Here is a 14,629-nt window from a genome sequence, read left to right as displayed (position 1 = left end):
TTTTGTTTTGTTTTGTTTTTGCGTAACATTTTTTTTTTTACATAACAATTAAATTGAATTGCTATTAATTACACAATTAATATGCAAATAATTAAATTGCATAACAGTTGCGTAACAGAGCAAATACTGTATGATGTGCACTGATGGAGTTATACTAACATGTTCTCTTGTGTTTACTGCTGATGGTTGTTTACCTGTAACTGTAGTTAATCACTTATCTACAGAAATTAAATTATCTAAAACACCGAGTATTTCAGCCTCTCCCAAAACTTGTTATTTTTCTTTTCACATTTTACCTTTCAGTCTAGCACTGAATTAGAATTACACATGCTATATTTCAACTGTATCTATTATTGTATTCTATGGACCTCTTATTTTAGAATGTGTTTGCACTGTACACAAATCCTTCAGCTGCTCTTTGCTAGGCATTCAAATCGGAGCAAGGACAAAATTATTTCAAAAGGCATTCGCATGCAAAATGAATTTAATGAGCACTAAAAAATGCAGCTTTTAGTTGTTTTTCACACTGTACTATCTGCAACATTTTATGTGTAAACACTGCAGTAAAGGGATATTTAAAAAAAAAAAGAGGAAAGGCAATTATTGAATCGAGCCTATTATGCAATGTGATCATTTTACAGAACACTAAAGGGGAAGTTCTTAAGCACTGCAGGAGGTTTTATTGTAAAATGTAATTTTTAGACAGGCACTAATGCTCCCACCTGTTTCTTTTTGTGTGACACTTTTTATTACACCAATTTCCCTACTCCCTGCAAAACACTAAAAAAAAAAGAAAAAAAAAAAAAAGAAAAGGTCCCAGCTGTGAAACGAAGATACATCCCCTCACACTGTCAGGATGTTTAACACAAACTGAAATTTAATCTATTAGGTATGCATGCTGTATCTCAGCAAAAATATTACCTGCTTCTTACTCTGTTATCTATTATATCACAGCATAATTCCACAGTGCAGTTGTAATGTCAATGAAATATTGGTGTAAAAGGTTACAAGCTGAATATTTACATAATCCTTTAAAATAATTGGCTTTTTGTTGCAAAGCCTACCAAACTACTTTTCTGGAATGTTTCACTCGGAAAATTTTTCTTTACTGTTCGTATGATATTCTTCATAAGATTTTAGAACATTTTATGGAAAATGAACACTCATTCAACACAGCATATAACAGATGCCTACTAAATCAAGGCAAGAGATATCATTAGAATGAACTCCTTTAAAATGAAAATAATTTAAAAATTGGCAAACTATCCAAAGAAAGTAATTACAACAAAATGCTGGCCAGTGTTGCCAAGTTTGGCTTCAACAAAGATTTGGACTGGTATCAGTGACTATTAACTAGAATTATTTTAAATATAAATTAGTCATTGAATTTGCATACTCAAAAGGTTCACCACTGTTAGCAGTTATGCGTATTATGAACTACAAAACTTCTTACCTGGTCTATGTCACATGCTAAGTGATTAGTCTATGTTGCAAATGATATATTTTCTCTGAACCTTCCTCACTGAAAGAGCTCTGAAATATACTGTTTAATACTGATACAGTTTTCTTATATATATGCTCTGTTGCCTGTGTGGGTGCAGAAACTACATGGTTAACTGTTCAATAACATTTCAGTGCAGTTCTTAGAGAATCTTACAAATTTTGTTCATGATGAAAATTTTCTATGTGATTAACAATAACCATCAGATACAACAATTAAGATTAGCTGACATGGCATCAGATCAAGTTAATAGTAGGCTGTTTATGAGTAATCAATCACCTACTCAAATATAAACAGTTTCTCTTGGAGAAACAGAAGTTCACACTTCTCCAAACAGAAACAAATATGAAAAGAGCCTAAATACAGAGATGAAAAAACACTGTTTTTTTTTTTTTAAAAAAAAAAAAAAAAAAAAAAAAGACAAACTTTTCAAGAAACATAAAAAAATCATGGGAGAGAAAGAGGACAGAGATACCTGTATTTATAAGAGACAGGCTCTAACTAATTGTTGATCAGGCCAAATTCAAAGAGAACTCGGAACAGACAGTAATAGAGGTTGCAAGTTTCAGCAGAAAATCCCAAAGTTGAAAGGTAAGAATAGGAGAACCTGAGCCAACCTCAGAGCTGTTCCACACTGATAAGGAACACAGGGCGGAGAACCGCAAGAAGGGGTTTTTACCTTTGTTGAAGCACAGATATGATACTTTGTCTCATATGGTAGCCTTTATTTAAGAATGTATTTGTAGAATCTCAAAGCTGTCTGCAACATGTGTCCCTGGAAACTTAACTTTAAACCTACAGTATTCAGAAGGCATAAAACTGAGAAAAAATGTATACTTGACTTATTGAGAGGTATTAGAGGACTGTGCTAGTTCTAGAATCAAGGCAAAGGAGGATGGGGAGAGTCACAGTTTGTTAAAAGTGCACCAGTTATGACAAAATTCAAAGCCATCCACTTTTCCACCTGAGACAAAGATCATTCAAATCTAAACATGCAACAGTGAAAGTCCAGTATCTAGTTTTCCTTCTTTCTTTTCACCTACTTTATTGCAGTTGTAGGTGATTCTTTCCAGAGAAACCTGGAAAAAGACTTTTACAATTTGTGATTTCTTATGAACAAATATACATAAAGCTAAGGCAGAAATACTTTGATATCACATTCACATTTTACTAGAATAGTATTTCATACTGGATATGGACAAATTCATCCAATTTTCCAAATCTTTAATATTTATTGATACTGACTGAGAGTCCAGCTTGGGCTGTGGATTCATTCCGCAAGGTGATTTATAAACAGAGAAACATGCATGCTTTTCCAGATTCATTACAATAATTCATACAGGTGGAGTTGATACTAGCATTCCTTTCTAGGCTGCTAGGTATTCATGACACAGTCCAGACAGTATTCTGCAATGAATAGAATTTATGTAGAAAATGAGGTAATTGCTTACAGAACCTCCATCTCATCTGATAGAGAAGTTGAAAAGGCTATCATGTCAAAGAAGTAAAGAAAGAATTGTACGTGGATAAAAAGCTGGCTGTTAGACTAATGAATCAGAATCTAACCCTGCCATTACAACATAGTTTCAAAGCAATATTGGCAAACTACTTACACCAAAATGTTAACAGCTGAATGTCAAGTGGGTTTCTGTTATTTTCTGTGTCTCTGATTTCAGACTCTTCAGCATAGATTTGTAGATGTGCTAAGAACTCAGTGTTACAATTCAAACCAATGATGAGCTATCTTCTGACTGCGATGCTATGTCACATCAAATACTCTTGGGAAAACAGGGACTGTGTTCAACATCAGTCATAAAAAACATGATATTTTTTGTTGATTTTCATTGTAGGATTTTTTCTGCTTCAGTTCCCATCTGTAAATTGGAGGCAATTGAATACTCTAATTGTCCACAGCTGTGATAAAAATAAACATGTAATAATTTGCTAGGTTCTCAGATGCTATGGGGAAGAAACACATGTGGAAAATTTAGAAACTATGTACAAAATTTAATTACGTGATCTGAGGGCATGCACCAAATAAGACCTTAGTCATACAGATAATTTGTAACTACCATTCATAACCGCTATTCCACTGAAGGAGTCAGGAATCATCTCCAAAGGCTATCTCCTGTCCATAACGTCAAAGTTTTCAGGAAACAAAGTACTGGACATTTCTTATATTATAATGCAAGTCAGGAAATTTGAATGTGTTGCTTCAAGCAGTTTTCCAAATACTTTCCTTAGGTTCAGAGATCTTTCCACTTGGAATTAGTTTGAATCGAGGCAACTATTCTGAGGAAGGAGAGATTTTCTACTCTTTTATTTATATTACATTTTATCCTTGAGTCAATGGCAAAACAATTCATGAAGTAAATGTTTCAATAGATTTCTAGTTACCAGACACTGAAAACTCTGAAGAAATGACTGCATCTGTAGATGAAGGAAGACCAGGGGATGTCATCTGCCTTGACTTGGTAAGATTTTGGTCACAGTCTCCTATGGTATCCTCATACCTAGGCTGGGATGTTACAACTGACTTGGATGCATATACTACTAATGGGTGAAAAACTGTCTGGACGACTGGGCTAAAGGGACACTGCCTTGTGGCTGGTTACAAGTAGACTTCTTCAGGAGTCTTTCCCATGTCCTATCCTGTTTTACTGTTTAATATCAAAGATGTAGCTAAGGAGTTGTTGTTGACACCAAACCGAGGCTGTTTTCAGCACAATTGAGGGGAGGGCCATCATTCAGAGGGATCTCTGCAGGTTGGACAAACAGGCCAACAGGTTCCTCACAAGAGGAAATTCAGCAAGGATATTTTCAGAATCTAGCACCTGGGCTGAAAAAAAGCTGGGAGTCCTAGCTGACAGTAGGCTAAACATGAACCAGCATGAGCCCCATGCTCTGCTGTTTTCAGGTGACTGAAAATAGGTCAACTATCTTCACTCTAAGTTTTCTTTTCACCGAGAGCCCTATCAGGTCCTTCTCAAACGAAGTAGCCATTCTCTGGGGTCACTGAGAGAGTGGTGTTGTGTATTTCTCTGTCTTAGTACTTCTTTCCATCAGACTTTGCAAAATGTTTGCCTTACTCATGGGAGTCTTTTTCAAGTGGGTATTGGAAAAACAGATATTTCATTTCATTTTCTGTGGTGATACCATACACTTTGTTTACACAAGCCTTAGAGTGTTCTAAGTTCAATGTACATTCACTATTAAAAGCGATCAATTTTTCTGATATTACAATGTTTATTTGACTACACTTTAATTACTCGGTATATAAAAAAAATAGTGTTTACTACTGGTAGTCCTTTTCTCAGTAACTTTTTCATGACAATATTCCAAATATTATTATTCTGAGGGATATGTATGATTCTTCTCCCGAAACAAAAATATTTATTATTTATTTCAGCAAGATCAAGTATTTACTTTACATTAGTCAGTCAATATATAATGTGATTCCCTTGAGCTACACGGAATGGAAAGACCTCAACTGCACATGGCAGACAGACAACTCCCTCTTTGTTCCCTGTGACCTAATTATTCTATTATATTTTGAGGTCCTTCATGAAATGACTCAAAAAAATAAAAATAAAAATAAAAATAAAAATAAAAATAAAAATAAAAATAAAAATAAAAATAAAAAGTATTTCAGGCATGCTTCAGTGAGAATGATGACTAAAAATATCAAATATTGAACCTCTCTTTCACTATTGGAAAGATCTGAGTTCACTTTTGGAGCAGTGTTGAGTCATTAGACCATCCTGTTCAGATAGAATTGTACGTAAAAGCTATAACTTGCAATTAAAAAGCACAGGCTTTTCAAAACCTTTTTGAAACCTTTTTTTTGGTTTATATTTTTACAGCTTTTTTTTTTTTTTATTTAAATAAAATATTATCTGGCAATATGTCTACAGAAACATCTAGACATTGAATATGACTTCATAACAAGGAGATCTGTTATTTCTGGAGCTGATTTAAATTTTGTTCTTTGGAAAATGAACATTTTTTCAAATTTTTGCATTTTTTTTTCAATTTTGAATTTTTTTTCAAAATAAAACTTTCAAATTTGGTCTGCCAGCTGGACATCAAACAGACAACAATCCTCACAAATGCTAGCTAAATTTCACTTCAAATATTACGTTTCCATAGTGAGTTATGTTTATAAGGTCTGTTTAAAAAATAGTCTTTGTGGTAAAGTAACGGTTGTTATTTTCTTTTTTCCTTTCCACCATCACAACATTTTAATTGAGAATGTTGTCTCCTTATACATATAATATTCCCCAAAACAGCCTTCCACAGCTGTCTATAACTGGTGCCCGAACATCAAACAATGAGCTCTAAACCCATGTGTGCAATCTGAAATTTTTAGAGAACACTCAGGTTTTGACAGTAGATCCTGAAGGGAATAAACTTAGCCAGAGTTACACACAGAAGCAAGAGACCTTTTCAAAGACACTGTGTAAGGAAGCCACTTCACCACCTTACCATTCCCATTCTGATATTGTGAACAGTAAAGTCATCCATGCCATGTGGGACTGGTGTTATGAAACATGTCACCTCAGAGGCCAAAAAGGCAAACCCAAAGACTAACAGATCTAGCAGTAACTTCCCTGTCACCTCTGAGGCATCCTGCCTCTGCTTGAAGTCTCACCAGCCACAACACGTATACCAGAGGGAACTGTGCCAGAGAATATAACAATCTGCGACACTTTAGTAATCCACCACACAGCCTGCCTCTGGAAAATTGTTACAAAACAGGCAGGAAACCTGTCCCAATCTTTTTACTGGTATCACCACTCTGCTATAATAGTAATCCAGTGCTTACCCAGAAGAACAACTCTTGCCTCCAATGTAATTCCCCTAATACTAATAAGCATAGGACCATGATCAGAATCAGAGCTGTCTTCATCCTCACAGTGATAAGCAGAGAGGAAAAACAGCACAGTCACAGACCTTGAAGATCTCCTCTCACCCTCTCTCATGTTGCCTCACTGGCTCATTCAGAATGGTTCATTTGCCTTTTTATCTTCCTTCTCCACTCCTTCTCCTACACCCCCACTTCTCTTTCCCCCCTCAGCCCACTCTCAGCACTCCTGTTCCAACAACTCTCTATCTGGTCAAAGACCAGAAATGTGAGGAGAAGCACTTCCACACATAGCAGCAAGAAGCCTCAGAATCTGGGAGCCTGTCTAAACACATTACAGCAACCTATGCTATGCACATCCAAGTGACTGAGACTTTTTTTTTTTTTTTTAAAATCTCTGTCAAAGCCATGGCCACCAGCTGGTCAACCCAAAACTTATACCCTGAAGCCTTAGTTCTCCAATTCTTACACATTGTAGACTGTTGTTTCCCACTTCTCTGATAAATCTCTGGATGATTTTGTTTTGAAAGGGGATGCAGAGGGCAGCTGATTTCCTAGAGATGTTAGTGTGAATAAGGCTTCCCTCCCAATCCCTGCTACAAGGCATTAAGTTAGGTAGGGCTTTTCCTTAGAACTGTGTTGTAGCTTTGAAAGGCAGTATGAAGGAATCCATGATGCACATAGCATGAAGGACAGAATCATTGCCAGGAAAGGCTTGGCAAAAGGCAAAGATGTGGTGAGTATACTCCAGCTATAGCCTCATTCTGCCTTTCCCTTTTGTAAAAGAAGTACTCTGCAGCAGCCATCTGTATCATGAATGTCACAACAGCTACAAGCCAGTTTCACTCTTTCTCCATTTTCATCTCTAACACTCTGAAAACTGCTCTGAGATAGAGAGAAGTGTACCTATAGTAAATGTTTGCTTAATGGTATGAGTCACTGCTATTTACAGGAAACAGGAGAGTGGATAGTGGACAGTGGACAGATATTAACCCATGGTGTGTAAATGGCTATGAAGGACCACAGCTGGCTCTGAGCTCTCCATGAAGCCTACAGCTCATCACTTATCTTCTGACACTGAAGTATTTGGGCTCTGTGGACCTCTCCAATATCTTACCAGAAGTTAATCATAATGTAGACTGAGAGAATGACATTGCTGTTTCTCATGCTAAGCAACTGCAAACTGCTCCCAGGAGGATGCTTATTTTTTACTGGCTTTGCTCCATGAAAGGCTGAAGCAATACAGAACAGCTGATGTAGGCAGTTCTTGTGAAATGGACAATCAGAGGTGCATGTATGGGCACAAATATTTGGGCTCCAAAAGCTACTGTATAGAGGTGCCCTGCCTTGAGAGGTGCAGAATTTTATTTGGCTCCCCTTTCACAACCATATGTAATATTTTAGTTGAATCCATTAAGGCTGCAACTAAGTTTTCTTCTAAAATATTTTCTTCTAAATTAATATTAAAAAATAATAAAAAACTCAGTAATCATCTCAATTGAAGATGCTTTTTAATTATGGTGTTTCAATTAGTATCTCCTAATGATAACATATAAAAATATCTACAATATTACTGTACTAAATACAGAATATTGTATGTCAAGCTAAAACATACAAGTTTCATAGTTCTTTACTGCCTTCAGAAATGAGTCACAAACACTGGTGTCTTGAAGAAAATCTAATATGTGAGAAAATTAATTGCCTCTTTTTAACAATAGCATTATTGTTAAAAAAAAAAAAAGTGAAAAAATATTAGCCCATTTTCAGTAAAGATTATGAAAATGTGGTTATAAGTCATAGATAAAGAGCAAGATTAAGCTAACCAAAAATGAACATAGATATTAAATTTGATATAGATATAGATATCTATATTTAGACATCTATCTTTGGTATCCCAAAATACAGAGGTAGAAATCTGACTAAGTTAGCATCTAAACTCCATGTAGTCAGCAGAGAAAAAGTAGCAGAAGCCCATGTGAGCAGCTCAGATGCAAATATGTACTGTACAGATGTTTAAAGATAGTTGAGATAGTTTCCACACCCTCAGAAACTGAAAAGCATCATGCCTCTTTGTTCCAGTACTCAGAGGTAAGTGAAAATGGAGGACTAGAACACTTAGTTGTTACTATGTACCTGATCTCCACAGCCACACCTCCTTTCCCCCCACCCCCCAGTTTCATCCATTTGTCCAATCATCCAGCTATCTGTCTCACAAAACTATACATTCCAAAATGAAGAAAACAACAGATAACGTCCACACTTCCTTAGTATTTAAAGACTCCAAGTGTAAAGGGCCAAACTGGCCCTCCCCTGAAACAAACAACAAGTAATTAAAAGTTTGTAATGGCCGCCTTACTTCTAAGTTTTTACCCCTATTGTGAATGTTAAATCAATAGTGAAAATCAAACTCCTGAACCTAGGATCCCTGAAGTCAATGTGCCAAACAGAGAACTCAGCATGTAGTTGTCACCTGTTAAGTCATGTGGAAAACACTGAGATAGGGAAAACCCTAAATACTACCTACCAAATTGCAACTCAGGGCAATCAGGGCTGATTTTTTTTCCTAAAATTAAACTCTTGCATATCTTCCACTAAATTTGAAAGTAATAGGTTCACCAACTCTGTATCCCCTGATACTTAGGGGAATATTAAAAGATAAATTCTTTCTCCTTCAAGTATACACTAAAGACAAAAGGTGGTTGCATATGAATTTTGTGAGATACCTATATAGATATCTCAGAAACACACAGTAACTCAGAAGCACATAGGTACACTGAAGACCAATTGCATTAAGCACCATATAAGACCTACTATGAAGGAACTTTAGTGTTCTTGTCTCAGGTAGGGTAGACGCATGATCAGGATGCTGTGTTTATCAGCTCAGTCAAAATCAAGAGTTACTTTAAAATGATACAGGCATATCATCTATAAAAGAAAGGTACTTAGGGAGTTTAAATGATTTCAAAATAGAAATTTCAGACTTAAATGCCTGATTCTACCTAAATCTGACTTAAGATACCTATATTAAGCTACCTATATTAATTCTATGAAGTCAATAAAATTATACCAATGAGAAAATCTTCCTCAAGTGACGTGATTTTGGGCACATAATTTGCACCCTTTCCAGAAATAAAACACGTTTGCACTATTATTTTTGAGATCATTCTAAAGCTGCAGATCACCATTACCATATTAATCTTTTTAGTAGTAGGTTCATGTTTAAGAAATTCCATTCTTATTAAGCAACATGGTTATTTATGTTTCTTCATGGGTAAATGCATAACAGCTCATCAGAGATGCTATTTTAGCAAGAGATGTCTATTTAAACAGTAGATTCTGTGCAAGAGTTTATCTCTGCAGATCTGCCTTTAAAAATATTGGTGGCAGAGATGTTAAATTCCAAGTAAAACAGTTTTTACTCTTAAAGCAGACTACATCTTTTAAAACTCCAGCAGAAACAAGTAGCCAACTTGCACATGTCATTAAACTTCAAATTCCCTTGTAAATGACAGCTAAAGAATCCAGAAGGTTCAATATATTTTCTCTGAGGCTACTTGATGTGGGAAGATTTTCATGAGACATTCTCTCTCCTACCATCAGTTCAGTGATGTAAACAGTGACTGATTAAGCCTGTACTCCTTTCAGGTTGATACACATGACTGAAAAAAAACAATAATAATAAAAAAAAAAAAATCACAGCTGGAATTCTTCCTGAAAACTAAAATAAATGACAAAGTAAAAGACCAATCTTCTATAGACATTTAATGAAGACAGGCTTCAAGGGGATTTCTATCGAGAGATTACATTACACCCCAGGACGAGACAAAAACAGCAGATTTCTGCAGCTGAAGATTGCAATCACAGCAGAATAAAGAAAATAACAAAACATATTACTTGTTAAATCACTTACACTGGTTTTCCTTTGGATTCACAAGTCAAAATTATAGATTGTCCTTCTTCGGGCCATGAATTGGAAGAAATGATTTTAACTAAAGGTGTATCTAGGAAGAAAAGAAAATAGACATCTTATTGATATACAGTAAAAAAAAGATGTATTATCTAAGAGTACATTCTTCTCTGCTTACAAAAGACTACACCCTAGATTTAATTTACGCTTGGAGATGCTTTTATTTGAAGCCTTGTGCGATTTTCATTGTCTTCAAGAAGGCAATAAAAATGACCAATGGAACTAAAACTATAAATTTTTATATCACAAGAAAATACAGATAGAAAGTATGTGTAAGCTCCAAGGAAATAACTTTTTTCTTCTCTATTCAATGCAGGTACTCCATAAGAGTATTCCAAAGTCTGATAACTAACAATGAAATAAAAAATATTGAAGATGAATAACAAGTACTCTGTGCAATTGTTTCTTTGCCTATTTATAGGTTGATATGATGGAATGCTGCTATTAAAGGTATGAATGCAATGATATACATTTGAATAAGAACACTTTTATTGTTGCAGAAGCTTGAAATCATAATAAGAAAGCTACAATGGGCTTTCAGTTAAAATAACTTGTTATAGGCATTTTACAGGATATTATTTCTGAAATGCAATAATGCTGCCCCTAAAACAGAACTTTCTTTAGAAAAAAAAAAGTCAAAGAGAATGTTTTAAATATAATTGAAAAGCCCTATAGAAAAGCCTGTAATACATCCTAAAAACTTAAAAATATTTTCCTGTATTCTGGAATTAACTAATTAACTTTCTGGTTATGACTTTAAAAAGATATACAATATAAAAATTATGAATTCATGCAGAATGAAGTATTTGCAGGAGATCTTTAATTTTCAGAACATTTTACCAGCCAAGATATACCCTCATAATCAAACTATTTTACATGAATGGAAGGGGCACCACTTACAAGGAGAAACAAGAAAGAAACACCTATACACAGAAAGAAACACCTGTACACAAAACATTTTTCTCCTCAGGAAGAAGAAAGACTGGTCACAGTCATAGTGAGGAAAGGAAAATACGACTCCTTGTTTCTTGCAGTTGCCTAATACAAAACACACATCATCTATAGCATATGAAATGATTTAACCTGCAAACCTAGGGTTACTCAAGTTTTATTTAATCTGATTTGAAATTCCTATTTGCGTTAGCAGTGACACCACAGATACCCTATTATCAAGCAAATGTGAAAGAGCATGACAGTATGACACTACAAAACCAAATTCCAAAAAAAAAAAAAAAAAAAAAAAAAAGATATGCTGTTATTGTACATTTTTTTTTTTTTATTGAGATGCTAATAGTCCTATTAATCACTAAGTTGCATATAAACATCTGAAAATGGTAAAAGCTTTTTCCTACCTTTGATTTTTATTTTTGGCATATCACAATGTATCAGCATGGCACAAGACAAGAAAAGGGAAAGGCTTGGTGTAGATTTGTCATAATGCCACTGAAAGCATTGTCAGCATCATTTAGATTTCAATACAGCTGCTCTAACCTTACACCAGTAGCAAATCTGCTCCACAAGTTCACATTTTTAAGGACCCTGGAAACCATTATGCAGGTGACTAATCCTTTGCAGGTCATGCAGGCATTTGCTTCATTTTTAGCACATACTTAAGGCACTGACCTCAAGTGCCTTAATAAATCAGGCCATCAAGTACTTCTGTGATTTCAGTAGTACTACTGGAGATGAATAAATTACTTTCTTGACTATGCATTGGACCAGAGGAAGAAATTAGTATCAGATAGGAATACATGAAGAATTTAACAGAGGGAGGGAAACAATTAATGCGATGAGATCAAGAGGTTTCCAGAGAAATATGAAAAAGGAACTAAACTTTGATGGAAATAATCATAATAGCCACAAGTGAAGAGAGAAATGAAAGGCCCATCTAGGCAGCATTACTGGCTTAAATATTTAAGAGATGATCAGCATGTTATGTTACACATTACTGTAAATGACCCTAATAGAAGAGGGGATTTCAGACAATTAAACTTGGATTTGCATGGATCAATGCAGTGACATTTTCCCCAGCTTGGAGTTCCCACACCTGTTTTATTCAATGTCCAGACAATGTTCTGTTCTTCATGCACTTCCAAAAACAAGCTTACTACTAGGATAGGAAAGGTCTTATGCTTCTAACACACAGTAAGATAGTGTAAGAAATATATTCCTTTGTGCTTTTCCCTCCTGATTTACTTTTACATTACTTACTTGTTACTTTAAAACAGGAAATACGGCAATTAATCCAGTACATAATTTTCAGGGAAACTTATGATTCACGATGTCTGTATTTTATTATCAGTCCTTTACAGATGATATTCTTTTTTTGGGTTCTTCATTTTCAGTGTAGCTGTTTCCATTTTTCTTTTTATGCTGCCCTTGATTTCTCTCCAGAATTAAAGTATACACTTATAAGGAGAAAACTTAAGACCAAGCCCTCTACTTTCACATCTATATTTAAAATGAGAAAAAAAAATAATAAATTGCATAAAAAACTAATCTTAAAATGTTATTTTAAAAAAGATAATAAACCCTTGCTGACTGATATATTTCCACCATTCTATTACAAAATACTACCTCCTGCTAGAACTACTTCTTTTAAATATATTTGACAAGTATAAATGTATTCTATCAACACACTGGGCCTTAACCTGTCACACCCAGAAGCATTAATCACAACAACATGAATATCACCTAATATTCAGAAAACACCTCCACCAGTAGAAAACAAAGTTTAAAGAAAGAAAACCAAAACAAACCAACAAAAAACCCTGCAATACTGTAGGGTTTGCAGTAAAATGTTGGCTTATTTTCAAATATGCCCATCAGCTTGTTATTTGTAAGCATGTCTAAAAACTCTATTTTTGTACCCAAACAAAACAAATGGAGTAGGTTGTAGGGTTTGGTTTTATTGTGGGTCAGAGCTTTTTCTCTAAAGTTAATAAAAGAGTATCAATTTACACCTGTTTAAACTTTAATAATTTGCATCTTTTTTTTTTTTTTTTAGGATTTGGCCCAGTAATTTCATTGTAGTAAAATATTGTAGTTGAGTATTTAAAGCAGAATTCTGGGACTAGTGATTAAAACTGCTTTCTTTTCTTGAGCTCTAAGGACAGTATGTGGGAGATAAATATTCCAAAAATAGTAGGTACTGGAAAAATCCAACCGTATTTTTTTTTTAATAAAAAAAAAAGTGTTTCATATGAGTGTAGCAAGACTTCGCAATAGAACACACTTGATTCACTCCCCAGTGACTCATTTATTCACAAGCAACAGTGTGAAAGCTGTTTGGCCCTACAGTCTTGAGCTTGAATAATGAGGTACTTATGAGCTGCAATTGATTGTTAGCACCAGTGTGAACTGAGACTCAAACATATCGTTAGACACATGGCAAGATATCTTCTACCCCCCATGTGCGAAGAATCTTCCTTTTTACTAGAAATAACAGTTTAAGACTGATTACAGATAAAAACTATGGAATGGGGTTTCCAGATACATTCTTTCTTGTTTCAGCAGACTAAAGGCAAAATTTTCACTGAGTGATTCTATTTCTTTTCTTTCTAGGACCTAGGCACATCTCATTGCACAAGACCTGAGAAGTCATTTCAAAGCTTTGGAAGACTTATCTATCTTTTAATCAGGCAATATCATCTTTATTCAGCCACATACAAAATCAGTGAATACATGTGGAAAACTGATTTCAGTTATTCAGGTAATGAATGTTATCTGATACGTGAACAAATTAAACGCTTCAGCACATTATTTTTGTTTTCCTCTTAGCAATAATTAATGGCAACTTTAATACCTTACAGAACTACTTTTGTGATTGATTTAATCTCTTTGAAACTATTTCAAAATAAAGGCAATTCTTATCACTCACGAGACCTTTGCAGTTAATCTGATCACCAATACTATTTTTTTTTTCGTTGTTGTTCAAAATGTACTTGATATTTTACATGGTTTGAAGTAAGAAAGAATTAATTATGTGGGTTTATACATATATATGTGTGCATACATATGTTATACCCCTAAAGAATTAATTAGCTAAAGCCCTTATAAGGTTGCATGCAGTTTTATTTATCTTCATACAAATTATTTCATATAAATTTCTTCAGATAATCACAGAATCACAGAATCACAGAATTTCTAGGTTGGAAGAGACCTCAAGATCATCGAGTCCAACCTCTGACCTAACGCTAACAGTCCCCACTAAACCATATCCCTAAGCTCTACATCTAAACGTCTTTTGAAGACTTCCAGGGACGGTGACTCCACCACTTCCCTGGGCAGCCTGTTC

The 14,629-nt window shown here is 34.8% G+C and overlaps 1 protein-coding gene across 2 annotated transcripts in view; it reads right to left on the bottom strand.

Annotated features, from left to right (window-relative positions):
- Window positions 1-14,629, bottom strand: part of CADM2 (cell adhesion molecule 2) — a gene marked incomplete at its 3' end in the record, with an annotated part of 671,230 nt that overhangs the window by 85,234 nt on the left and 571,367 nt on the right. For both annotated transcript variants that reach the window (XM_082784894.1, XM_082784893.1), the window contains one exon: window positions 10,276-10,366. In XM_082784894.1, coding sequence (XP_082641020.1) covers window positions 10,276-10,366 — 91 coding nt within the window. The remainder of the gene's footprint in view (window positions 1-10,275; window positions 10,367-14,629) is intronic.

Source organism: Aythya marila (assembly GCF_965140915.1).
Source record: "Aythya marila genome assembly, chromosome: 1".
Taxonomy (NCBI): Eukaryota; Metazoa; Chordata; class Aves; order Anseriformes; family Anatidae; genus Aythya; species Aythya marila.
This window is presented reverse-complemented; position numbering and strand designations above follow the sequence as displayed.